General features: G+C 37.7%; 1 protein-coding gene across 1 annotated transcript in view; it reads right to left on the bottom strand.

The window, feature by feature from the left end:
• Positions 1 to 4725: 4725 nt before the first annotated feature.
• Positions 4726 to 27631, bottom strand: part of oip5 (opa interacting protein 5) — a 29140-nt gene continuing 6234 nt past the window's right edge. Inside the window, exons 2-5 of the mRNA XM_028821959.2 lie at positions 15844 to 15910; positions 13722 to 13844; positions 10110 to 10191; positions 4726 to 5138 (exon numbers count right to left, since the gene is read on the bottom strand). Of these exons, the coding sequence (XP_028677792.2) occupies positions 5061 to 5138; positions 10110 to 10191; positions 13722 to 13844; positions 15844 to 15910 (350 nt within the window). The 3' untranslated portion in view covers positions 4726 to 5060. The remainder of the gene's footprint in view (positions 5139 to 10109; positions 10192 to 13721; positions 13845 to 15843; positions 15911 to 27631) is intronic.

The following is a 27631-nucleotide window of genomic DNA, read 5'->3' as shown; positions in this document are numbered from 1 at the left end:
ATATGGACCCCAAAGGCAAGACATACTGAAGTTTTATTTATGCACGATTGCAGACCTAGTTTTGCTGCAATTTAAATTGAATCTTTCGGGTGTGTCTGACTTTTGTATGCACTTCATGTCTCCACAACAGTTTTCAGGGCAGACTTGATGAGCACAAACCAGCAATCTTGTGTGACTCTTGCAGGATTTAACCCTTGGCCTTCATTTGCTCCAACAAGCAACTGTACTTACTGTAGTAATTGTAAATTGCACAGCATGAAGGCATACGATCGAAGGAGAGCTAGTGATTGTCACTACAGCACTAATGAAGTTTATCATCTTAACCAAATGTACTTTAATGTTTATTTAATGATAATAAGAAACAAAGCCTAAGCTGTTTAATTGCTGGTCGCAGACACCGTGGTAAAAACTGCACTTTTAAAGGAGATGAGCTACACTGTTTTGTCATACTGCCCGTTGCAATAATGACTCCCAAGATTTTTACTTTGTCTAGTGGGATAAATCATCATAACATAAAAGTAATCAAGTTGATTATTTTCTATATTGTTTAATTTTAATTGTACTTAGTCTAAGAAGGTGCATGGTACTGAGCATTTAATCAAGCACCCTTTTGAGTCAACAGACATTAAACTTTTTTTCCTGGGCATTTGGTAAACATGAATTTGAAAGTGCAGATACCAGAAATGAGTAAATATGTTTCTTGTATATGATGTTGCTTTTATTTTGCTCATGTTTTTAATTATTCAATACACAGATATGTTTATTTGGTTTTTTAAAAATACCCAGTAAAGAAATGGTAGCTCTTTATATTCCTTGGAAATATTAGTTATTAAAAATAGTTTTTACAAAGACAAATTAAAAAAATATGGAATTATATTTAAGAAAAGATGTTTGCAGTGTAATGAGGATACAGAATGTGCATTTTATTTTAATGTTTTTATTTAGAATTATCTAGATAGATGTAGCTCTTCAGTGAATAAAGAGTATGCTCAGAGCTCATACTGGAAAGCTAACGTTGGCTCGTAGATCGTAACTCAGAAGATGAGATAAAAGCTTGAAATGCATACAAATTGATTAAAGAATTCTGGCAAGATAAATGTAAAAATAAATATTTTATCAGTGTATACTGTATGTTTAAGCTCAGAAAAACTAGCCAGTGTGGATACTGTATGCTTGTAGGAAGAAGTGAAATAAGGGCTTGGAACTTTGTAAGTTAACTTGTTTCTCATGGTTAGCTAAAAGTAACCTCACTGACAACTAACCAGATGATGGGAATTTATAAGTTGTCTGACTTTTGACTGATGCAAGATCTTGTGTTAAATATCCATCAAAGGCACCCTATAATGGAAAGGATTTTAAAAAAACGACCCAACAGCCTGAGAGAGAAGCCAGCTCAATCAGATTTGCCTCCTACCATTCCTCTGCTCCCACGAATCTCACGTGGCAAAGACTACAACAACTAAAACTGTAGCCATTTGATACCAGGCCTGCTGTGTGACCCCGATATAAATCATTCAGGTTGTATGTTTATCATATCTAGCATTTATGCCTGTTTTATCCCACAAATAAACATAAGTAATGACTGAAATACAGTTTGGGTATTAACTCACTCAATTTGTCTTTTATTTATGGACATTTTGCAGTGACTTATGAGTATTAATGTAATGAGCTGTGTTCATTCAGGAGTAGTGATTGGACTTCCACGTCCATAACTTAGGAAGAGAATGCTTATCAAGAAAGCTCTTGGGTTCTGTTAAAAGAGTACTTGTGCATCCCAAACAAAGGTAATTCTCTGGGTGCGAAGCAGAGCTCTTGGCCTTTGCTAAGGTATTCATACGTGTAGCTCTTTAAGGTGAAGCAATGCAGAGGCGGACCATACAGTACTTAAACTGTGAATCCTGGAAGGAGTGCGCCTCCTGAGAAGAGCAGTTTCAGGCCCCTGCTAAGGTGTTCAATTATATGGGGATAAAGTGCTATTGAGTATAACTATTGGGGTTACGATGAAAACTGAGGGATGAGTGAAAGTTAAATGTAAATCAAGGCCAACAATTTAGGCATTAATTTGTCCACCAGTACAGTAACATTTCAGGTTAAAGTGCCATTTGTGAACACTTTTTCATGATAAAACATGCAGTATTTTGGTTCTGTGTCAACATCAGGGCAAGAGTTTATCTAAAAAGCAACTAAATGTTTTAACATATTTATCTTTCTGCAGTAATGAGCTTTATGTTTGCCATTTCTGAGCGTCACACACGTGCGAATAGGAGGCAGCTGAAGGGCTTAAAGAATAATGGTAACACATCTGCCCAGGGGCCAGCAGGGTGCACTAACTGTCTTTCTAAGTCCCCTGCAGACCTTTCCCGTGAAATCCCACCAGGAACCACTGCGTCAACTCGGGACATGTCACTTCTGGCCCCGGCCCTGAGGATGACATTCCTTCCCCCAGACCTCCTAAGGCCTCACTCCCTTCCTCTGGAATTGAGTTCTCTTTTGGACTCAGTCTTGTAAACTACTCTGGTCTTACAATTCTTTACTTTTGCAGCCAGGAACATATTATACGGGTGGTTGCCCCAAACCTTTCCCATGTCTGAAATCTCGACTTGTTAAATGAGTTTGAAGGAAAACGTTGTGTGTTATCTGTAAGGACATAAGGAAGGGGAAGATGGGTGTCCATGTACTATACTCTGCATAATTAGAATCTCTAACTTTGCAACAAAGGCTTTTAGATGGAAACAGAATATAGGCAGTCTCCAGAGGAAGACATGAAGACGTCCAAGGGTCACTTCAGCTGGTAGTGCTGTCTGAAGCTGTTAAACAAAATTCGAAGTGTTTCGGCAGGGCACCATTGGCTGGATGTGACGTAATGGTACAATGCTGAGGTAAGTAACATTCCTAGAAATGTCACTCCTCCATCACATCCCCAAGAGGGGTGGTATATAGCAGATGTGCAAAATATAATAGAAATGTATTTTCTGTTAATAGTTTTAGGCAGTGGTACATTTGTAGAATGGACTATACTGATAATACATCTACAAAACAAAATGGCCATGGAGATGTGCTGAGCTTGTAGACTTGTGCTTTTCAAAACCCCGGCAAAGTTTAATGTTCAATATAAATATTCCAAATCTATTCATATACATCGTGGTATTTTTTTTAACTGCAGATGTTGTCTCTAGAGGAGGTTTAGTTTTCACACACTTCATCTTGGATATGCCGTTTAAGATATTGTAGAAAAGAAAAGGGTCCACTTAGTGACGTGTAACACAGGGAGCAAAACTAGGCAGTAACTGCTGTGGTCTGCAAATTAAAGTAATGATCTAAGAAAGCATTACAGGCGAGTATGTGATATGCTTGAATTATGTCCATTTTTGAGGAGTAGATGAAGGAAATGAGAAATTGTACCCATAACTGATTCTCATGTAGTGTATCTGTTTCTAAGAACGGAAGGACAAATAATTTGGGAATTATACAGTGCTGTGAAAAAGTATTTGCTCCCTTCCTGGGTTTTTTTTGCATGTTTGTCACACTTAGATGTTTCAGATCATCAAACAAATTTAAATATTAGACAAAGATAACTCAAGTAAACACACAATGCAGTTTTTAAGTGATGATTTTATTTATTAAGAAAAAAAAACTATCCAAACCTACATGGCCCTATGTGGAAAAGTAATTGCCCCCCTTGTTAAATCATGAAGTAACTGTTCAATTTCACTTGAAACACCCAGGCCTGTCAACTGTTTCAGATCAAACAAATATAAATATTAAAGTGTGACAAACATGCAAAAAAAAAAAAAAAAATCAGGAAGGGGGCAAATACTTTTTCACAGCACTGTAGACAAATGCTCAATTTGTACAGGGAAGTCAAATTCTTGGCCTTGCACAAATTTAGTGACAAGCCACCGAGATATTTGACATTTCTAAAACAGTTAGCATAATGAGCAAATTGTTTGCAGTGAAAGCTTGTGGCCATTTTGATACCATCAGGCCAGGGCTGAATACAAATGGAGATGGCTCATTGGTGTGTGGTATTTGAATTGACCTTTGAACATTAAAGGTTCTTGATGACAATAAGCAACCTTTAGAAGTTGACAGAAATTGAGAAAGATATAGCCAGGGCAAAAGAAAAACAGTTTTGAATAAAACCCTGCAGCTATAGTGATAGTCCAGCTCTAGGATTTTGTACACCTTCTGTTAATGCCGCACAGTATATTTTATCAATTAAAGTCAGACATTCTTTTCAATTCAGTGAACCCAGTATCTACAGTTCATGCAGGTTAATATTTTGCCTTTTCTAAAAATGTGGAGGTATCCTTATTCAGTTAAAAACTCATTGTGCCACATGCAATAATTTCATGAATTGTTAATTACACGTCTATGGTTATCCTTTTTTGTTCTAATTTGTAATAAACGGTTTGTAAATTATTGCATTAAAAACAAAATACAGATTTCAGGCAGTTGTCTATTTTGAAACAAATTCAGCTGCTGGTCAATTACTTCTTTAAGACCAACAGTCCAATTTATAGTTCAGCTGCTATGGAAAAGCTACAACTCTTTAGGCCTTTGTACTACAGTGCTGTACTTTTTATTTTTGATCACAAGCTGGTGATCAGGCAAAGACACTTGAGAGATTACAACTGCATATCTTCAAACTGCATGATGCCAAGGATTCTAGTAATTGAACTTTGAGCTCTCACTTATTAACAAGCAAGACAAGTAAGCCACTGGTTTTGTTTTTGAGACTTTTATTTGATACTTTTTTTAATTTAGTTGGAAACAAAAACTGCGGATTGTGCCAGTGGAACAATAAAATAAAAGAGAAACACAACACAGAGAGAGAAACACAACACTGAGAGGCGAGGAAACAATTCCAGTGACGTGCCATCCAAAGTACGGTATTAGAAATGCAGGGTTGCAAAAAATTCCCTACATAAATGTATGTTTTGTTTTTCTTTTAATAATGCTACATGAACAAACAGCATTTAATACAATAAGACTGAGACTTCCTCAATGAAAAGCTTCACATTTTACCAATATGCAGGTGACAGGCAGTTTATTTCAAGTCATTCGTCACAGACTCCGTTGACTCGTTTTTCTAAAGCTGTCAATCTTTTTTCCATAAGCGAGGCTTCCAACTGGAGCTGCACAGAGTGGGAAAAAAAGCCAGCGGAGGTAACAGATCAGCCAACGTGCTGCTAATGCACCAAATAAGCAATGCTAACAAATGAGATGCACGTTCCCTTAACACCAGACCTATGGAGTTTGACTTTTAGAAAAACATCACTGAAAAGAATTGTTTACGTGTGAAATTAGATTTCTATAGTTCGGCCAAGAAATTATTACAAATACAAAGAACAGTTTAAATGTTAATTTAGAAAAATCTAAATAGATGTTACTGATGTTTAATTGTTATTAAATAGGACAAAGGTAAGAGTTGCTTATTTTGAAAATTGAGCAAAGTACTAATGAAGTTCTGCACCAGAAAGTACTACAACAACCACCAGCCCCTTTGTTATAACTAGTAGTATTGTGAATTATTTACTTTAACTTATTTTGTGAATTTTCTACTTAGTTGAACGTTATATTTGTTTTTGGGTAATGTGTTTTTTTCAAGTAGTCAGATACGAGATGTCCATGTTGAGGTTTAATTTCATTGGCAACAACTTCCACTGCCATCTTGAGTCATCCAGAAGTTGTGCAAAGGACATCAGGGTATCAACACTACATTAGGCTGCAGGTCTGTGGATAATTCTAAATCAGATCTGTAAATAGCTAATGGTTTACATTTTGGCTTCTTTGATAATCCAGGGTTGAAAATTATAAAACATGCATTGGCAGAAAAAGAGGCTCTAAACGTGCGTATGCAGCTTTCCATACCAACGTCAAGATTTAAAAAGGAAAGCTTTTTTCTTTATGAATAAATAATATAAAATAAGCAATTTTTTCTCAAAATTGTAAGGCTGTCCAATTTCTTAGAAGCAGTTGTTCTCCTAAAGTACAGCAGAAAACATCTGAAAAGACCAGAGGCCTCATTTATAAAGGTTACATAAGCACAGAGTGGCTTGAAACGTGCATACACAAATTCTGGATTGATAAAAGAAAACTTGATGGGGGAGGTGTGTATACAGTATTTACAGCAACACGGACTCACCCATACACAACATTTTGGAGAAACTGGGAAATGACAACTTCACTGGATTTATGTTGGGAAAATGCAGCCAAATCAGCTAAATGACTCCTCACACAAATAGCAGATCGTATCAATGAGCTGTAATTAGAATGTGTGTTGTTGTAGCAAACATTAACTCCAACACTGACAAATATGATGCACAGACTGTATTTTAGCCTCCTTTACAACTTTATTACACTCGTATTGCATGAAGGGCATTCAGTCAAGCTTCTTTACGTAACCATAAGCAGTCACTTTCCATTAACACACAAGTGATCTATGATATGATGATACTGACAAACGTCATGACTCGGTGACCTGGGTCACCCCACAATTCATTTATTTTGTAGCAAAGTAGCTTTGACAGATGTGTCGGTGCTGTACTTGGCAACTGGCTTGTTGGTAAGGTAACTGGCTGAACCCTCAGTTTTTAATACGGCCATTACTGTTCATTGTAACAGCAATTGTGTCATTACATGTGCCATGTAATAGCGACCAACCACTCAGACACTGGCACCTTAAGCCTTCTCTCGGACCCCACAACACATAATCTTGCGCAGTCAGTTGCAGAGCACAGCCAGATACTCTTAAAAGCAGGTGATGTGGTCTTCATGCATCAGGTGGGAAATTGCTATACCAGCCAATGAAGTTGTGCAGCATTGGAACTGTATATGTACGAGGTTGATTAGCACGCTGCATATTTGTTTCAGGCAGGGCTCTAGGCACGTTCACATACGCACATTTACAAGATGGTGGTAATTTAGCAGGGTAAATTGTGTAGAAATAGGTGTACGCCAAGTTTTACAAATTTTTTGCTAAGTTGTTTTTGCGACATGCATATTTTCACAGTGGAATCCACGCAAAGTTTTATGAATGAGAGCCCTGATCCATCTTCTTTGCTTCACTAATGCCATCTTTAAAACTGACAAAGCACCCTTTACTTTTATCTGTCTGGTTATTGCATCATTCTACTACGAGGTGAGGCTCATATACATAACAATAAACTTGGGAAATGCTATTTATACAAAAGATCGTATGAAATATCATGTTTAGAACATTTGGTGCTACACAGAAATCTTAAGAAACACACCAGTTAGCAAAAACAAAATCTGAAGGTTGATGCACATTTAGCCTAATTACAGTATGATACGTTCACAACATTTTTAAAGACAGCCTAGGAAAAAGTGGTCAGGAATGTCTCTTTGATTCATAAAGTTGCCTGTTCTGAGGCCCAGTTCATGGCTGCCCATTAAATTAGTGAATCGGAGGGTTTTTGGCATCTAAAGGCGTTTTCACACCTAGTTCATCTGCAGTGGTTTTTTTTTTGTCGAACTCTAGTGCAATTTCCCCGAAAGTCCTGCTTGTTTAGGCAAATGTGAACATGCTTGAACTTACTTGGGTACAGACCAAAACAACCGGACCAAGACCCTTTGTAAAGGGTGGTCAGTGCGCCATACCATGTGAAAGCTGGCGCAGTTTGCATGAGGTAAGAGTCCAATCAGACATGGGACTGATCCAAGTAGAAGAAATACTGTGTCTTAAGGGTGAAATTGTTTGTGCTGTGGTAATGAAGCTAAATGTTTCCTATTGTTAATTAGGACATATTATTAATACCGAGGGTTAACATGGAACATTAAAAACAACAAAAGGGTTAAAATAAGTAAGCACATTTGTGTATCATTTGCACCTTTCACATAAAATAAATAAATATATAATATATATAAATAATAAATGTAAATAAATAATATATAATATATAATAAATAAATATCTGGGAGTGCAGCTGGATGACAAATTAGACTGGAGTGCCAATACTGATGCTCTGTGCAAGAAAGGACAAAGCCGGTTATACTTCCTTAGAAGGCTGGCTTCCTTCAACATCTGCAATAAGATGCTGCAGATGTTCTATCAGACAGTTGTGGCGAGCGCCCTCTTCTACTCCGTGGTGTGCTGGGGAGGCAGCATTAAGAGGAAAGACGCCTCACGCCTGGACAAACTGGTGAGGAAGGCAGGCTCTATCGTTGGCATGGAGCTGGACAGTTTAACATCTGTGGCAGAGCGAAGGGCGCTCAGCAGGCTCCTATCAATTATAGAGAATCCACTGCATCCACTAAACAGTGTCATCTCCAGACAGAAGAGCAGCTTCAGCGACAGACTGCTGTCACTGTCCTGCTCCACAGACAGATTGAGGAGATCGTTCCTCCCCCAAACTATGCGACTCTTTAATTCCACCAGGGGGGGTAAACGTTAATATTTAACATTATACATAGTTATTGTCTGTTTTTTTCACCTGTATTATTATCATTCTTTAATTTAATATTATTTATTGTATCAGTATGCTGCTGCTGAAGAATGTGAATTTCCCATTGGGATTAATAAAGTATCTATCTATCTATCTAAAACACCTTGTACAATTACCTGTCAATCAAAGCAAGCCTAACGCCTAATACATGGCCCCTGCACACAAGAACAAGAAGGTGTAGATGCCAGGGTGGCAAGAAACAAATAATAGTGCCTGTAGCCCCCTAATCTTACACCATGAAAGCGATTCATGCACGTGGGGTGTCTTCCCAATGCAATAGGTTTTTGGGTATGATGTAGGTACATTAACTTTGGCATTGGCAGTAAATCTTAATATATCAGTCCAAAATTTTACATTATTAACAAATAGTTGTAGGAGTTAAAGCATTAGACATACGATTTGAGATAACCTAATTGAGCTTACCCGCATATGTTGGAGAGTAAATAACTTAATATGACACAGTTAAATGAAGCTCGCCTGACATGTCTGTTGTTATAAAACTGAAACACATCAGGGTGTACCCTCAGCAGAGCTTGCCTTCTCTTGTACACTCATCTATTTGAAACATGTAATGTGTCCTTTTCATATCACACGTACTTGAAGTATTTTTCCAATTATTCAATAATAGGCATTTTGCTTATAAAGGTGTGTTTGCTAAATAAACCAGGTAATTACAGAAAATGCGACAGTGCACAAACACAACTGATTTGATTATTTTTCCCTGAAAAAAAAATTTAAAAATGAAAGAAGCCCATGACATGCCATCAACATGTTTATTGATATGTTTACTTCGCTTGAAAGTTTGCAGTGTGAATTACAACCGAACTAAGTTGAAATTGAAACAAAATTCTAATCATCCACTCACATGAAACAAAGCAAACAGACTTGGAGTGTGAAAACACCTTTAGACTCAGGTTAGAAATGTAATGATTAACTTCATGAGGAATAAGTACATAAAAGACCAGAATAGATGAGTCAAATATTTGAAATGTAAAATGTGTGTTTTAATTTAAATGTTTAAAGTCTAAATATTCTCTCTTGTAATCAAAATGTGTCACTTTTCACTGTGATAGATATCCACAGACTGCTAGCTTACGACCAAAGGATCAAAGGTAATATCCTATTTGTAATCACAGACCTTGAAATACTCTAAAATGATATCCCCACATTGTTGTGTTTGAAATTTGTCATTTTTATCTTCTAGGATCACCCATTAATAATCAAATATCAAAACAATTGGTCAGATATGTGATCAGTGACCTCCAAATCACATTAAATGACACTCCACATACCTGCTTATTATCGATTTCCATTTTTTTTTTCAAAGTTTTGTGAAAAGGAGTAACTTTGACTACTCTTTCTACTCTTTTTTTTTGCTGAAGACACCCATTTGTTTACTTTTTATTGTAAAGGTGTTAAAAAAAAAAACTGAAGCGATTTCAAAGCATTCAAAATTAATTCTTATGAACACAAAAATTGCCATGTTCTTCCTGAGAAATTCCATTTCACCACTGGAATGAGGCACTCTAAGATATCGGCCTGACTCTATCGAGCTCAGCAACTGTCCTGTGCACTTTTGATAGAAACACACAAAGCACTTACTCAAGTTAGAGTACATAAGAACAACGAACACATACAGTACCTTTGCCAGAACATTCTTATATTTCTGAATTGAAAATTCCATATTAGAAGCTGGAACCATTTCCTTCAACTGAAAAACATAACTGAAGAAGCAAAAATACATAATGAAATTGGGGCAGTTTTAAAGTGTTGACATTGTACAGTATCAAGATGTAAATGATTATTGATGCCTTTTGGTGGGTATCAGACTAGGTTCACCTATGGTTCTTTGCCACTAGATAGATAGATAGATAGATAGATAGATAGATACTTTAGCACTGGGAAGCAGGTTATTTTCAGCCACATTTGTTTCTGCTGTTGTGGTAAGTCGGGGGGGGGAAAACAGAATATATACTTTGAGTTTAGCTACCCTTTTTCTGGTAATTGATGGTTCATTATTTATAGACAATGCTATACGAGTTGGGTTGGTCAATGAAGGCAGAGAACGTGTGTGAGTGCAGCCAAAAGGGAACCATGAATGTTAGTGGGCACTGAACACATCAGGAACAGTGACACTGATGGGGCACTGGAGCATGGCCTTGGTATTTATATATCTACGGTGGGATATCAGCCAAAAATGTCGGTCAACAAGGGTCCATGTGGTTAGAAATGGAGGTGAACAGATGGATTCCAGTTAGCCAAATAACAGTAACAGTACCAAGACTGACACGCCAACAAAGATCTTCTCACAGATAAAGCACAGGAGCTCAACACCCAGTTAAACAAAAAGTCAAGGTACAGGGAGAAAAGAAACATTTGTGTATCCAGCCATGGTCACAAGTGCTGGCTGGTGGTAGCAGTGTAACGGTGGGTGGCTGGTTTTCACACCACAAATTGGGTCATCTGAAATGAATACAGCAATGTCTAAATGGCACAGGATATATAATTGTAATGTATTATATCCCATCTCTCTTGTTTACGCTCTACACAACAAACTTCCAGTACAAAACCTGTGCTTTTCCTTCAACAGAAATTCTCATATGACTGCTCCATCATAGGTTGCATTAATAATGTAGATGAATCAGATTATATGAGGCGTGTGGAGAACTTGTATCTTGTAGTGCAGGGAGAACCACCTGTAACTCAACATAAGGAGTTGGTGCTGGACTTCCAGCATGCCAAAGAACATCTCGGACCAGTCACCCTTCAGGGGGAGGGCGTGGAAGTGCCTGGGTGTTCACATAAACAGCAAACTGGACCACTCTGGCAGGGCAACACAGTGACTCTTTATAAGAAGGGCCAGACCCAACTGTACTTCCCAAGGAGACTCGCATCTTTTAATGTGTGCAGCAAGCTGCGGGAAATGTTCTGCCAGTCCATATCAGCCAGTGTTGTATTCTATTCTGCAATCTCCTGGGGAAGCAACTTGCACTCAAAAGATGCACAATGCCTGAACAAACTTAACAGGACAAGCTGCTCTATCACAGGGCAAACCCTGGAAATACTGGAAGCTGTTGTGGAAAAGAGGTTGGTGGCAACATTCAAGATCCTCATGAAAAATTCTCTCCATCCCCTTCAGGAAGCGGGGTCTTAGAGCACTTGTTGCCACAGTTATTCCTCCACAGTGTGCTAAGAAGCAGATCTGGGGGTCTTTTCTGCCCGCAACTATCAAACAATTCAGTACTTCCTCCTGACCAGACTAAATACTTCTGCACAAGTGTACATTCATTATTTATTAATTCATCTATTGATTAATTGTATTATTTGTCCTGTGAGTCTGTGACTTTGTTTCTTATGTTTCTGTTGCTGCATGCATCTTAATTTCCCCTTGGGATTAATAAAGTTTATCTAATCTAACGTAGTCTAACAATAGTCACATCCTTTCATATGAGCATTAAAAACAAGCCTTTTCTACGGGGTAACACTAGCAGATGACCTGTCCTGGAAAGGTGGCCGGAAGATGGTATGCAGTGGCACTTGGTACCATACCATGAGATTACCCGTATTTAATAGAGATCTCAAATTTGCAGATGATACCACAGGAGAGATGAGAAGGCCTACAGGAGGGAGGTGGTAAATCTGGTGACACGCTGCCAGGACAAGGAGACTAGTGAATGATTCCTGTTCATTACTTCTTCTCATCACAATATCAGACTTGGACCTACAGTATCTGCCAACCAGCTAGTAATTTGCCTTTTGAATTATTATACTTGGATTACATGTCTTTTTAATTATATGCTTCAATCTCACTATCTGATGTATATGTTTACATTATATTTATAATATTTGAACTTTATATGCAAACTTTGCACTACTGTTATTGTTGCGGAAATGTGTCTTTCTTGGTAAATGACTTAACACTTTAATTGTACTGTCGTGTTTAATTTGTGCATGCAAAATAAGATTTTCATTTTACTGTGTCTCTGATTGTTTACTGTGCACATGGCAAATTCTCATATTATCTACAACAAGCAAGTGAAATAAAAATACGCAATCAATGAACTGCACTTCACAACCTTGCCGTGTCTGCCATGACCAAGTCGAGAAGAGAATGGACTCGCACAACAGTAGGTTGTGAGGTTTCTGACCTTGAAAAATCTTGAAAAGATACTAGCAGTAGAAATTAATTACAGATATAATTCTCAAAAAGAGAAATGTTTGAGACAGTAATGAAATATATACTCTCTTCTACTTCATTACATTCTATAAGCAGGGGGTAACACATGAGACAAAGCAGGTGAGGCTGTCACAGTGAGGAGATAGATAGATAGATAGATAGATAGATAGATAGATAGATAGATAGATAGATAGATAGATAGATAGATAGATAGATAGATAGATAGATAGATAGATAGATAGATAGATAGATAGATAGATAGATAGATAGATAGATAGATAGATAGATAGATAGATAGATAGATAGATAGATAGATAGATAGATAGATAGATAGATAGATAGATAGATAGATAGATAGATAGATAGATAGATAGATAGATAGATAGATAGATAGATAGATAGATAGATAGATAGATAGATAGATAGATAGATAGATAGATAGATAGATAGATAGATAGATAGATAGATAGATAGATAGATAGATAGATAGATAGATAGATAGATAGATAGATAGATAGATAGATAGATAGATAGATAGATAGATAGATAGATAGATAGATAGATAGATAGATAGATACTTTATTAATTCCAGGGGGATTATATACATATACAGCCCTTTACTTTGATCATCGCACATAATAATTCTCGGCAGGTATGCACTACATATTAGAGTACTGCTTTGCTGTTAACTGTTGTACATTTTAATTTGCAGGGTGTCACTGTGTCATGTCCTTAAAGTGCATGTGGCACTTGTGCGTCGTCCTCGTGTCTGTAGGCATTTCTCCCACATGTCAGGCTGTCTGTGTATTCTGAATTGGCCCAGTGTGAGTGTGCATAGGAGGTGCCTTCTCCAGAGCTGCTTCCTGCCTTTTGTCCAATGTTACCAGAGTAAGTTTCAGCCCCCTGTGATCCTGAAATAGTCTTCAAGAAAGCTACAATATAATGAGTGCAAACTTAATTGGTTTCTCCTTAGCTATAAAAATCTCAATACATAACATATTTGTGCTTGATTTGCTTTTTGACCATATATTGATTAGAATAAATTAGAAAATATTAAATCTCAGATACTTTTCTTACCAATTAACTTTTTCTTTGAAGAGCAGAAAGTAATTCCTGATTTGAGCAAGTGCATCAGTCGAAGAACAAATCGATATTCCCACGTATTCACTGCAGCCAGAACACACAAGATGCTTGTACACGCTGGGGGAAGAAGCGGAAACACCATAACAGTGAGTTCCTGTCATTCCTAATACGTATATTTATTACCTTCTAAAATTTAGAAATATTCTAATGGACAATAACATGTTATTAAAATGTATGTGTGTTTCTGTGAAAAGTAAGTAAACAGCACTGTAGTTTCCAAAGAGCTGCAGCTTTCCTTGCATACTAACTGCAGATTAACTTAACAGGATTAATAAGCACGGCCACAAAATTTACCTTTATTTTTTATATATAATGCACAGTAAAATGTGTGGCTCACCATAACACATAAGATCCCATTTGTATTAAATAAAAGGTCAATTGGGTTTGAAAAGAAGGTTAAAAAAAAAAAAAAAAAAGAGAGAGAAACTACTTATAATGCCCATTAGAAATAAAGTATACCTCATTATTACTTGTACCTCATTCTCTCATCTGACACTTTATTGTTAACTTTTTAATATGCATTCAATTTAAAAGCTGTAAATGTTATTGTTTTAAAAGCAGAATGTCTGCCATTCAGTGCGTCAACGTGCACTTTAATAACCCGGTTATTCATACAAACCCAGTTTCAAAAATGCTACAAATACCCTTCTTCCAATTAGACAAACTGGGATATTGGTCTCTGCTAAACTGGGTTAACACACACAGATTTCTCCACAAGTTAGACCACTCATATGGTCACGGAAACCCTTAACCAGGTCACAGTTAAGGATCTCGTAGTTGGCACATGTCCACTGCAGTCCGTTGACCTGTGCATGTATTAACTTTGCACACGCATTCAGCAGCCACAGCTAGTAAACCTTGGAAGTGTCCACAGGCATCCATTTGCATTATTCATTCTCCTGGTTGGAACAGCGTGTCTCAAAATTCTGTTGATAAGCTGAACATACAGTGCTAAGCTGAGCGTCACTCTCGGGAGACACAGGCTCCATGCTTGCTTTCAGATTCACGGATGCTGATGATGTTGTTTTAATATTTTTTAGCACATTTTTATGACAGTAGAGAGTCTGGCCAAAGAAGAACTTGCTCAGTGGACTTGTGCATGTAAATACAGATTTAAAAAAAAAAAAAAAACCAGGGTTCTGCGTTAACAGGGTAACTCACCGTACCTTGGTTTTGTGTGTGCCAATAAACCAAGTCATTGATGTGGCTTAGTTAGACTGTATATTGAATTTCAAGTGCTCTGCTAATCCCACTGGGTTATGCATTACACAGGCTTGTAGGGTGAAAAGATTTGGCATTTTCTCACTAAACACTGCAGTACATTACATTTAAAGGGATGACGACAGAAGAAGGATGGAACAAAACAATACACATTAAGGGTATATAATATAAATCTAAATTTGGTTGTGGCATACTTTTTCAATTGATACATTTGAGCAGAACATATGTAGTTTTATCTTGAAATAAAAACGCAAAAAAAGGAGTGATGAGAGTTTCCTCCATAAAGTTTCAGGTAACAAGACCATCAAAATGGGGGTAAGGATTAGATCATGAAAGCAGATGCGGGTTTCCCATTAAACTGAAGTTTGTATTTTACTACATTGTAGTATACTGCGGCACCAGGGAATAACAAAGTGTAGCATACCATGTTGGTCGTATGTACAATTAAGAATTTAAAAGCCCAGCTGCATTACAGGAATTTGTATTTTTGAGTTTTTTGACATCCACCCATGGCCATGTGCTACACTGTATGCCCAATGCAATCAAAGTGGCATTTTATTTGTTGAGCTACGAGAAAGCAATCTGTATATAAGTGTATGTCAACACGATATACTTATAGTGGTGTTTGCGTTTATACAACTCAGAATGCTTATATTTCAAAATTATTAACTGAATTAGTATTATTAGGATGAACATGGTATATTTTGTATTTTCCTAACTTTCCAGCTTTGCCCTAACATTTAAGAGTTTAATATTTTAAAGCATAGTGGTGCTTGGGCCATTTATCTTTTCTTTCTACCTAAACCCTTCTCATTGGAAGTTTTAAAATACAAACCATCCCAAGAGTCTTCCCTTCACTCCAAACTGAAGGGCTGAGTCTCTCTTCACAATTTTTGTCACAGCTGCAAAACAAAAAACACAGATTAAGCAGTCTATAAATGTACTTGCTTTGATTCTGTTTTTTAAGCAGAATTCAAACTGATTTGCACACCACAAGTGCAGAGTACAATATTTATACAACCAGAGGAATGATTTACACCGGTCATCAGTGAGTTGATGGTGTCCATTGAGGTGTAGAGTTTGGCCATTAGCAACATTTAGTGTCACTAAAAACAACTACTTACCTTAACTACACACTGAGCACTGTAATCAGTTACATGAAGCCATTCATTTTGAATATTATTTGATTTTTTTTTCCTCTCTTAGAAAAAATTAATGCTATTGTTACCTTTGAAAATAGGCAGTTTAAATAAAAAAAAACAATAGACTGTCAGTTCACATTCTGTACTTTCAAAGGTGAATGAAATGAACAATTACCCATTTTAAAAATTAGACCGGTTTATAATTTAATGGGTAGTAGCAGAAAAACTGTTAAATCTATTCTCACCTCTAAAACCTGTTTGAGTAATCTGACTTAATTTAATGCTGAAGCTAGTGTATTTAAAAATACTGAAGTTTAGCTTATAACTATACCAAGAAATCACAGCCAAATTTGTATCACAATGTGAAAGATGGTACATCGGATTTGGATACCATAAAGAGTAAACCGTAATAAAGAGGTCCTGCTCGGTATTAGAGGGCAGAAAGGTCAGGAAGAGCAGAATGCTTTTTATGGAAGGAAGATTGAATAATGCTTTCTATTAAGTGTTGAAACTTTTTTTCTACGGTATTAAAGCTTAAATTTTTAATCAGTCGTCTGACCCTTTATCTGATGGACCAGCTTTCTAATTTTTACTACACTTTTATAGTTGTATTGTAGTCAACGCCCAAAGCACTTATTTCAAGGTTATACTGAGCACAAATACACATTTAATATTTTCTGACATGGAGCAAAATCGATTTTTTTTTCTGTTGATACTTTTAATTTGCAATTTTTAGCCTAAAGCTCATCATTACAGCAATAATGAAGGAAATTATGTAAAAACTTCTGAAATTAGTTAGGCAGCCTTAACCTTTAATCTGTTCAAGATGATATAGTATTTGTAATACGACCCCAATCCCATACACGTTGGGACGCTGTGTAAAACGAAAATATAAACAATGCAATAATTTGCAAATCTCATAAACCCGTATTTTATTCACCACAGAACACAGAAAACAAATCAAATGTTGAAAGTGAGACATTTTACTATTTCATGAAAAATATTAGCTCATTTTGAATTTGACGTCTCAAAAAAGTTAAGTTGGGACGGGGGCAACAAAAGGCTGGAAAAGTAAAAAGAAACAGCTGGAGGAACATACTGCAACTAATTAGGTTAATTGGCAACAGGTCAGTAACTTGATTAGGTAATAAAAAGAGCATCTTAAAGAGGTAGAGTCTCTCAGAAGTAAAGATGAGCAGAGGTTCACCAATCTGGAAAAAATATGTCAACAAATTGAGGAGCAATTTCAGAATAATGTTCTGCAACATTAAAACTACAAAGAATTTGAATATCACATCATCTATAGTACATAATATTATCCAAAGATGCTGAGAATCTGGAGAAATCTTTGTGCAGAAGGAATAAGGCTGAAAATTAATACTGGATGCCTGTGAACTTCGGGGCCTCAGCCAGCACTGCATTAAAAACAGGCCTGATTCTGTCATGGAAATCACAGCATGGGCTCAGGAACACTTCCAGAACTCATGGTCTGTGAACACAGTTCACTGTGCCATTCACAGATCCAGGTTAAAGCTCTGATATTCAAAGAAGAAACCAAATGTGAACACAATCCAGAAACACCGCCGTCTTCTCTGGGCAAAGCTCATTTAAAATGGATGGAAGCAAAGTGGAAAACTGTTCTGTAGTCAGATGAATCAAAATTTGAAATTCATTTTGGAAAACATGGACACTCTGTCCTCTGGACTAACGAGGAGAGGGGCCATCTTGCTTGGTTTCAGTGCTCAATTCAAAAGCCTGCATCTCTGGTGGTATGGGGGTGCATTAGTGCCTATGGAATGGGCAGCTTGCACATCTGGAAAGGCATCATCGATGCTGAAAGGTATATACAGGTTTTAAAGCAACATCTACTCCCATCCAGATGACGTATTTTCAGGGGAGGCCTTGCATATTTCAGTAAGATAATGCTAAACTGCATACTACATCTATTACAACAGCATTGTTTTGTAGTACAAGAGTCCGGGTGCTGAATTGGCCTGCCTGCAGTCAAGACCTTTCACCAATTGAAAACATTTGGAGCATCACAAAACGAAAAATATGACAAAGAGGACCCAAGAGTATTGAGCAGCTAGAATCCTCTATCACACAAGAAGGGGTCAACATTTCTCTCCTAAAAGTCCAGCAACTGCTTTCCTCAGTTCCCAGACATTTATTGACTGTTGTTAAAATGTAGATAATGCTACACAGTGGTAAACATGACCCTCTCGCAACTTTTTTGAGATGTGTTGCTGCTGTCAAATTTAAAGTGACCGTATTCTTTTCTTAAAATGGTAAATTTTCTCAATTTAAACAATTAATATGTTTTCTATGTTCTATTGTGAATAAAATATGGGTTTATGAGATTTTCAAATCATTGCATTCTGTTTTTATTTACATTTTACAGAGCAGCCTAACTTTTTTGGAATTGGGGTTGTACAGCTAAACTATAACCACTAAGATTATATTAATTGTATTATATTTAGGCAAGGATCTCTTATACACCTGGTAGAAGTTACAGGGTGACAATTCAGATATTAAATTTTTTGGACTAGTATTAAGTCACCTGAGTCAGCTGTAGTGAAGGGAAAGGAACCTGGGTCTCCTAACTGCGAGGCAGCAGCGCTACCCACTGCGCCACTGCCCTGTTGGATATTTCAGATGTTTATCATGAAAATGCACATAGATATTGTCAGTTCTCTTTTATGAAGCCAATAATGAAGGAAATGGACTCTTTGTGTGTGTTCATAAAAATTACTTCTAAACACTTTAACAATCCCTTCAGTTTTTTATTTGCCTCCTGACTCACCAGTACAAGAAAACCTGCACAAATGACATACTGTTTGACTTGTCTTAATATTTAGTTATGCAAGATGCCAAGCTTTAACCCCCTATCTTTGGCCCTCTAGACCCAAAAAAACCCTCATTTTAGGAAATTTTTGATCCATATTTTGTTTACATCCTTATGATAAAGAGTAAACCAATAGATGTCCTCAGCAAAAATGATCAGAAGGACTTAAAATTGTGCATGCCACATCAACCAACTCCAGGGTTGGTTCACCCCCTAATGGAATATGAGGGATCAAAGTCGCTTCTATCACCAAACTTAAAAAAAAAAAAAAAAAAAAAGGGGTTCAGAAATGTAGGCATGTGGAATGTCAATTTATGCTGTTTCTTGGTTACTGATCACGAATCTTAATACATAATTCGCCAGTCTCCTCACTCACTCACTCACGTCTGTCCGAAGCTGAATGTGCAGTCACTTTTCTGCGCAGCTGCCCGAAAAACCTTACGAGACCGACATCGCGGCAGGCGGCGGATTTACGGCCGCGAAAATTCAAAGAGAAAGGCGACTTCGACTGACATCCAACCCCAACATCGCAGGAGGCGGCGGATTTACGTCCGCAAAAATTCAAAGAGAAAGGCGACTTCAATTAAAGCTCTAGAGGCCTGAAAGACGATTTCGACTACAGCTCAAGGCCTAATTACGCATTCATTCAATACACCTATATCAGGTTTGTGGTGCTTATACTTATTACTATTCCACTTTTGCCCGTTTCATCTTACGTTGTCGAAACGGGCTCTTTGTCTAGTATAACAATATGTTGGATATTTGATTCTTTATTGGTGGTCCTAGCCCTCTAAGAGCTACTGCCAGAAGATGGAAAATAACAAATTTCAAACATAAGCATGTGGGGCATCATTTAAGACTATTTCAAGGTCAGCGATTACGAATAGGTTATTGTTTTTGATCCTTCTCCAGGGATCTCGCCCTTTATGGACCTCTGTCAAAGGGTGATAAATGACAAAATTCTACTACAATTGAGAAAAAGATTGAACTAGCGTAAGCTTCCCCAGAATTAGAATTGAGAATAGTTATAATGTATACAATTACACTGAGGCACACATTTTAAAATTTCAAAATTCTTGATGCAACATTTCTTATTTATTATTCACTTCTACCTCATTACATTTTTGATGTGCACCCCAAATTACTGTGGCTTATGCCAATTCAGCCTTTATTTATAATTAATCCACTCCTGGAACAGAGATGAAAGGAAATTGTGAAACTTTCAAACTGAAGTGTGTTGGTGCTGTAAAGCCAGAGTACACACTGGCTTTTCAAGTGAGGCTGCACTCCACTATTTCAACTCATTAGATGCTTTAAATCCAACTGTCCAGCTCCTATAGGTATTACGTAGTGCTGGAAGTCGACACCTAAGCAGGTTGATTTACTAAATCTCTAAAGTACCTCGTCAGCAATAATGTTTGGTGACTCGACACTGAAACTTTACTACATCTTCATCGAGCACTTAAGGTGTAATAAGTAAAGAATCCCTAAGTTATGACACCCACCTGAGCCATCAGTGCTTATAACTGGAACTGGGACAATATTATGACAAGCAGATGTCATCATATAATTGCATAGCTATCTGCTTGGCTGAACTACCATCTTTACTCCAGCATGTGCAGTGTTTCAGAAGGTTGGCGAGGTCACAGAGGACATAATATCTGGTAAAGCATCTAGTTGTTCTTTGCAAAGCAGACTGTGACATTACTAATTCTAAAAGAGCACCACATCTCTCAAACCAGGACTTTGTGTTAGCCTCCTCCGTAGCAAAATGAAAGATGTTTTCAGGATGTTCTTTTTTTTTTTTTTTAAATGATTTTTTGATACATTTTAAACAAAGTTTTTCATTCTCTATTTTGATATTCTTTTAAATAAGGTTTTCTTACAGTATAAATGTTGCATGATTATCTCATATATATTTCTCTTCTGGTTCGTCCTGCTTCCACTTCAAAACCGGTCCTGCCCACACGCAGCCGACACGGCATTTCTCGATTCCTATTCGTCCTCTTCCATGTCATGTACTATACTGGCCTGCTGAACATAATACTGTATATCCAACAAGTACTCGAGGTGCTGCCACAACGGTAAAGTAGCTTTACCACCTTTGCGGGAGCCACCTGTATCTTTACAACAGCTTCTTACACAGCAAACATCAAAAGCTAAAAATTATCGTGAACACATTCAAGAATACAACCCTTCTCTAGCGTTTGCTTCCATGGGTGCACAGATAACTCAATTTCCTGACCACGGACCACACTGTTTTAAAATACACGGGCAAATTTATCACCAAATCTCTCCACTATACGCTAACACTTCTACCTCTCCAGGATATGGACAGTTGTATGTTTTTGACACAGCGCAAGCTACTAAAGTATGCTTACAAAATAAAGCAAACTCTGCATGTAGCGAAAATGTACTTCTCCAGCTAGATTCCATGCTCAGAACCATCAACCCCATCGCTAAATCATACAAACACATGCATGAAATCGCTCAGTCCAATCCAACAGCATCTGTACGAATGGTTTTCAAGGAAAACCCTGGGCAGGATTTATGACGATACAATGCCCTGACATGTCACACACCGATGTTGCAGCGATTTTCGTCGGAAATGATAGCGAAACGCCTACCAAAAGGGACCTTTGCATCTATCCCATAGGCAACTCCTGTAAACAGATTTCCACGCTCAATATGAATTAAGATCCTATGGTTTACCCACTCTTATTCCCTTACAGAGACATTGGCTGGCACACAGATTTACAACATGTTCCCAATAAAAGAACCGCCAAGCGAATAAGGCTTACTCAATGCCACTTTTACATGTACAGATTAGCAATGAGGAATACTTTTAGTATTTTGCACTCCAGCGGCAAACTATTCCAACAGTACGTTGTAGATGCGTATGTTAAAACAGAAAGCGCGCGTCTCAACTATCTCAGATTACATCAACAAGATCTGCCCGTGGAACAATACAAAGGACTATCTGATGCACTGCAAGCAAACGCTGAAAATAACAACGTAAGTGTAGGCAAAATAATCATATTACCGTCCACATTTCCAGGAAGTCCAAGATACATGCAACAAAACTATCAGGATGCTATGGCCATAGTACGTAAATTCGGAAAGCCTGATTTATTTATCACTTTCACATTTAATCCCACTTGGCCGGAAATTCTACATGCACACTGCATCTTTCAAGAAGTATTTATTTCTTCATGATTTCTGAATTCCTTTCTCACTGTTTTCTGTTCCTATTCTTACACCGCCGTATGCTATGGCGGGCGTCGGCTAGTATACATTAATCTGTGTAAGGTCTTTAAGGTGCGTTTCAACTAATGTAATGAACTGAATACTTCCCTGTCGTTCAGTGTCCGTGTAGCTGTGTCTTTCTATTGTGTGTTGGACTGTCATGCCTTAAACCAGGGGTCTGCAAAGTTACTTCTGGAAGGCTGTAGTGGCTGCAGGTTTTTGTTTTACCCAGATTGTTTAATTAGAAACTAGTCCTTGCCATTAACAGATCTTATTTAATTTTATGGCTTATTAGATATTTTTTCCTTTTCAATGAATTCTTCCAAATGATTTATAGCATGACATGGTTAAGTAATTCTCAGTCCTTCGCTTTTTTCCCCTTCAATTGCCTTCCAAATATTTTATTTAACCAGATAGTACACAAAGAGCTAAATGGAACCTTAGATGGAGAACTATTAGTTCCTTTGCCACGATTGATAATAAGTAGCACTTAAAAACAGTGTATGCGGCTGTTTAAGACTAAAATAAACAATTAAGGGTACAGACTCTTAACAAAAGAGACAACTGAAATGAAGCAGAAAAGTGCTGCTTGAGCACAAGGTGCTTCAACAGCAGTAATTAACTTTTCATTCAGAATCTGTATTGGGAAAAAAAAACAGCAGCCATTACAGCCCTCCATTTAAAACAGGATATTTCCCACTATAAACCACTATAGTACTAGACCTTTATTTTAGTAATCCCATGGTGTCACAATAGCGATCAGTTATGTTTTAAGCTAACTTATTAACTTCTTGTTTGTCCCTGTTGCTCACAACTGTGTAGGGTTTATTTCTGTGTAATCACAAAACCAATCATCATACTTTTTAAACACATATATCAGCACAGTCAGTCAGTCTGCATTTTTTGATCAGACACACTCAAGATTAAGTTCTAGTTTTTTGGGGTTTTTTTCCTTAACTAGAAGCCACTTGAAAATGAGGTGTATATAAAAACATAGCCAACAGCTACCTCCATACCATTTGAACTAGTAAGTTATGTCAAGGAGAAGCTATTGTATTGAAGTATTTTTAAAGAAAAAGATTGGGATGCATCTTAGGATAGAGGGACACAATCCAGGAAAAGTAAAAAAAAAAATATATGTGTGTATATATATTATATACATATATATACACATTATATATATATATATATATATATATATATATATATATATATATATACAGTAATCCCTCGCTATATCGCGCTTCGCCTTTCGCGGCTTCATTCTATCGCGGATTTTATATGTAAGCATATTTAAATATATATATCGCGGATTTTTTGCTGGTTCGCGGATTTCTGCGGAAAATGGGTCTTTTAATTTCTGGTACATGCTTCCTCAGTTGGTTTACCCAGTTGATTTCATACAAGGGACGCTATTGGCAGATGGCTGAGAAGCTACCCAACTTACTTTTCTCTCACTCTTGCGCTGACTTTCTCTGATCCTGACGTAGGGGGTGTGAGCAGGGTGGCTGTTCGCACACCTAGACGATACGGACGCTCGTCTAAAAATGCTGAAAGATTATCTTCACGTTGCTACCTTCTGTGCAGCTGCTTCCTGAAGCGACATGCTGCACGGTGCTTCGCATACTTAAAAGCTCGAAGGGCACGTATTGATTTTTGATTGAAAAACAAACTCTGTCTCTCTCTATCTCTCTCTTTGTCTGCTCCTGACGAGGGGGGTGTGAGCTGCCGCCTTCAACAGCTTTGTGCCGCGGTGCTTCGCATACTTAAAAGCCAAACAGTCCTATTGATTTGTTTGCTTTTCTCTATCTCTCTGACATGCTCTGCTCCTGACGCGCACTCCTTTGAAGAGGAAGATATGTTTGCATTCATTTAATTGTGAGATGGAACTGTCATCTCTGTCTTGTCATGGAGCACAGTTTAAACTTTTGAAAAAGAGACAAATGTTTGTTTGCAGTGTTTGAATAACGTTCCTGTCTCTCTACAACCTCCTGTGTTTCTGCGCAAATCTGTGACCCAAGCATGACAATATAAAAATAACCATATAAACATATGGTTTCTACTTCGCGGATTTTCTTATTTCGCGGGTGGCTCTGGAACGCAACCCCCGCGATGGAGGAGGGATTACTGTATATATATATATATATATATATATATATATATATTATATACAGGTGCTGGTCATAAAATTAGAATATCATGACAAAGTTGATTTATTTCAGTAATTCCATTCAAAAAGTGAAACTTGCATATTAGATTCATTCATTACACACAGACTGATGTATTTCAAATGTTTATTTCTTTTAATGTTGATGATTATAACTGACAACTAATGAAAGTCCCAAATTCAGTATCTCGGAAAATTAGAATATCAATTAAGACCAATGCAAAAAAAGGATTTTTAGAAATGTTGGCCAACTGAAAGGAATGAACATGAAAAGTTTGAACATGTACAGCACTCAATACTTAGTTGGGGCTCCTTTGGCCTGGATTACTGCAGCAATGCGGCGTGGCATGGAGTCGATCAGTCTGTGGCACTGCTCAGGTGTTATGAGAGCCCATGTTGCTCTGATAGTGGCCTTCAGCTCTTCTGAATTGTTGGGTCTGGCATATTGCATCTTCCTCTTCACAATACCCCATAGATTTTCTATGGGGTTAAGGTCAGGCGAGTTTGCTGGCCAATCAAGAACAGGGATACCATGGTCCTTAAACCAGGTACTGGTAGCTTTGGCACTGTGTGCAGGTGCCAGGTCCTGTTGGAAAATGAAATCTGCATCTCCATAAAGTTCATCAGCAGCAGGAAGCATGAAGTGCTCTAAAACTTCCTGGTAGACGGCTGTGTTGACCTTGGACCTCAGGAAACACAATGGACCAACACCAGCAGATGACATGGCACCCCAAACCATCACCGACTGTGGAAACTTTACACTGGACCTCAAGCAATGTGGATTCTGTGCCTCTCCTCTCTTCCTCCAGACTCTGGGACCTTGATTTCCAAAGGAAATGCAAAATTTACTTTCATAAGAAAACATAACTTTGGACCACTCAGCAGCAGTCCAATCCTTTTTGTCTTTAGCCCAGGCGAGACACTTCTGATGCTGTCTCTTGTTCAAGAGTGGCTTGACACAAGGAATGCGACAGCTGAAACCCATGTCTTCAATACGTCTGTGCGTGGTGGTTCCTGAAGCACTGACTCCAGCTGCAGTCCACTCTTTGTGAATCTCCCCCACATTTTTGAATGGGTTTTGTTTCACAATCCTCTCCAGGGTGCGCTTATCCCTATTACTTGTACACTTTTTTCTACCACATCTTGTCCTTCCCTTCGCCTCTCTATTAATGTGCTTGGACACAGAGCTCTGTGAACAGCCAGCCTCTTTAGCAATGACCTTTTGTGTCTTGCCCTCCTCGTGCAAGGTGTCAATGGTCGTCTTTTGGACAACTGTCAAGTCAGCAGTCTTCCCCATGATTGTGTAGCCTACAGAACTAGACTGAGAGACCATTTAAAGGCTTTTGCAGGTGTTTTGAGTTATTTAGCCGATTAGAGTGTGGCACCAGGTGTCTTCAATATTGAACCTTTTCACAATATTCTAATTTTCCGAGATACTGAATTTGGGACTTTCATTAGTTGTCAGTTATAATCATCAAAATTAAAAGAAATAAACATTTGAAATACATCAGTCTGTGTGTAATGAATGAATCTAATATACAACTTTCACTTTTTGAATGGAATTACTGAAATAAATCAACTTTGTCATGATATTGTAATTTTATGACCAGCACCTATATATATATATATATATATATATATATATATATATATATATATACATACAATATATATACACACACACACTAGGGGGCTTTGCTCGCATAAGTAGATTTCACTTTCACCAAACAACAAAACTTAATTCTCGCAGATAGGCCTTCACTGGGAAGAAACACTACTTTTCCCTAATGGCAACACGAATTAGACGATCTACATGTCTCCGACTTAGTTTAAAGCCAAACAATATCTACATACTTTTGTCATATCACCTATGTCCATATATTAGATCTCTTTTCGCTTTTACCTTTTCATGAATATCACATTGAATTTTGATTCTGTGTTTTGGAATACATCGTGACAACAAAACATATAACTGCCCGTAAGTGAATATCGTTTCTTTCTCTCTACAAGAAATGTGTCTGACAATAGCATTCACACAAATGAGAAATGATTGAACCGTGTGCGTGGTTATGTGGGCAAGACTTTTTCAAATCTCTTTGCATAAGCTCGTCTTGCGGGGCTTGAAATTTTCTCTCGCGGGATTTCACTTTCACCTAACAACAGATCTTTAAATTCTCGCGGATACGCCTCTTCTTTGGGAAGAATGAAGCCATACTTTTCCCTGATGGCAACATGAATTAGACGATCTACAAGTCTCCAACTTAAAGTTTAAATCCAAACAATATATTTGATCTCTTTTTGCTGTTCTATTATTTCAGAGTAATAATTTCCATTTGTTTGCACTAATGTGACCTTTACTATCCATTTTTTAAGACATTCAAATTTTCGTACTTCCATTATCTCAAACCTGCTCTGCATGTGTACCGCAGCAACGTATTTTAATTCTTTACGACATTCTACTTTGTCATCTACTTTGTCTTTTATTTCCGGCCCCGGGCATGGTTAAATCTCTTGGCGCAAAGTCTCGTCTCGTGGGACATGAAAGTATCTCTCTGAAAAAGTCATGTCTCGTCTCCTTCTAAGATTTTTTTTTTTATAATAGAGATATATATATATATATATATATATATATATATATATAATTAATGGGGGCGGCACGGTGGCACAGTGGGTAGCGCTGCTGCCTCGCAGTTGGGAGATCTGGGGACCTGGGTTCGCTTCCCAGGTCCTCCCTGCGTGGAGTTTGCATGTTCTCCCCGTGTCTGCGTGGGTTTCCTCCGGGCGCTCCGGTTTCCTCCCACAGTCCAAAGACATGCAGGTTAGGTGGATTGGCGATTCTAAATTGGCCCTAGTGTGTGCTTGGTGTGTGGGTGTGTTTGTGTGTGTCCTGCGGTGGGTTGGCACCCTGCCCAGAATTGGTTCCCTGCCTTGTGCCCTGTGTTGGCTGGGATTGGCTCCAGCAGACCCCCGTGACCCTGTGTTCGGATTCAGCGGGTTGGAAAATGGATGGATGGATATAATTAATGTGGCATAATAGTTCATTTTTAACAGCAAGAATTAATTAATTATTAAAGAAGAATGAATATGAATACAAACTGAAAATAAAACAGGCAGCCAATGTGACACTCCAGAATTAGGACTGCCTACACAGTATGCCAATTGGCCTCTCATAACAGCCAGTTAAATTTAACCAGACAAACACTGGCTGATGGTCTGTGTATTC

The sequence above is a fragment of the Erpetoichthys calabaricus genome, chromosome 16 (assembly GCF_900747795.2).
Source record: "Erpetoichthys calabaricus chromosome 16, fErpCal1.3, whole genome shotgun sequence".
NCBI classification, from domain to species: domain Eukaryota; kingdom Metazoa; phylum Chordata; class Cladistia; order Polypteriformes; family Polypteridae; genus Erpetoichthys; species Erpetoichthys calabaricus.
The sequence above is the reverse complement of the archived record's forward strand: the minus strand, read 5'-3'. Positions and strand labels throughout refer to the sequence as shown.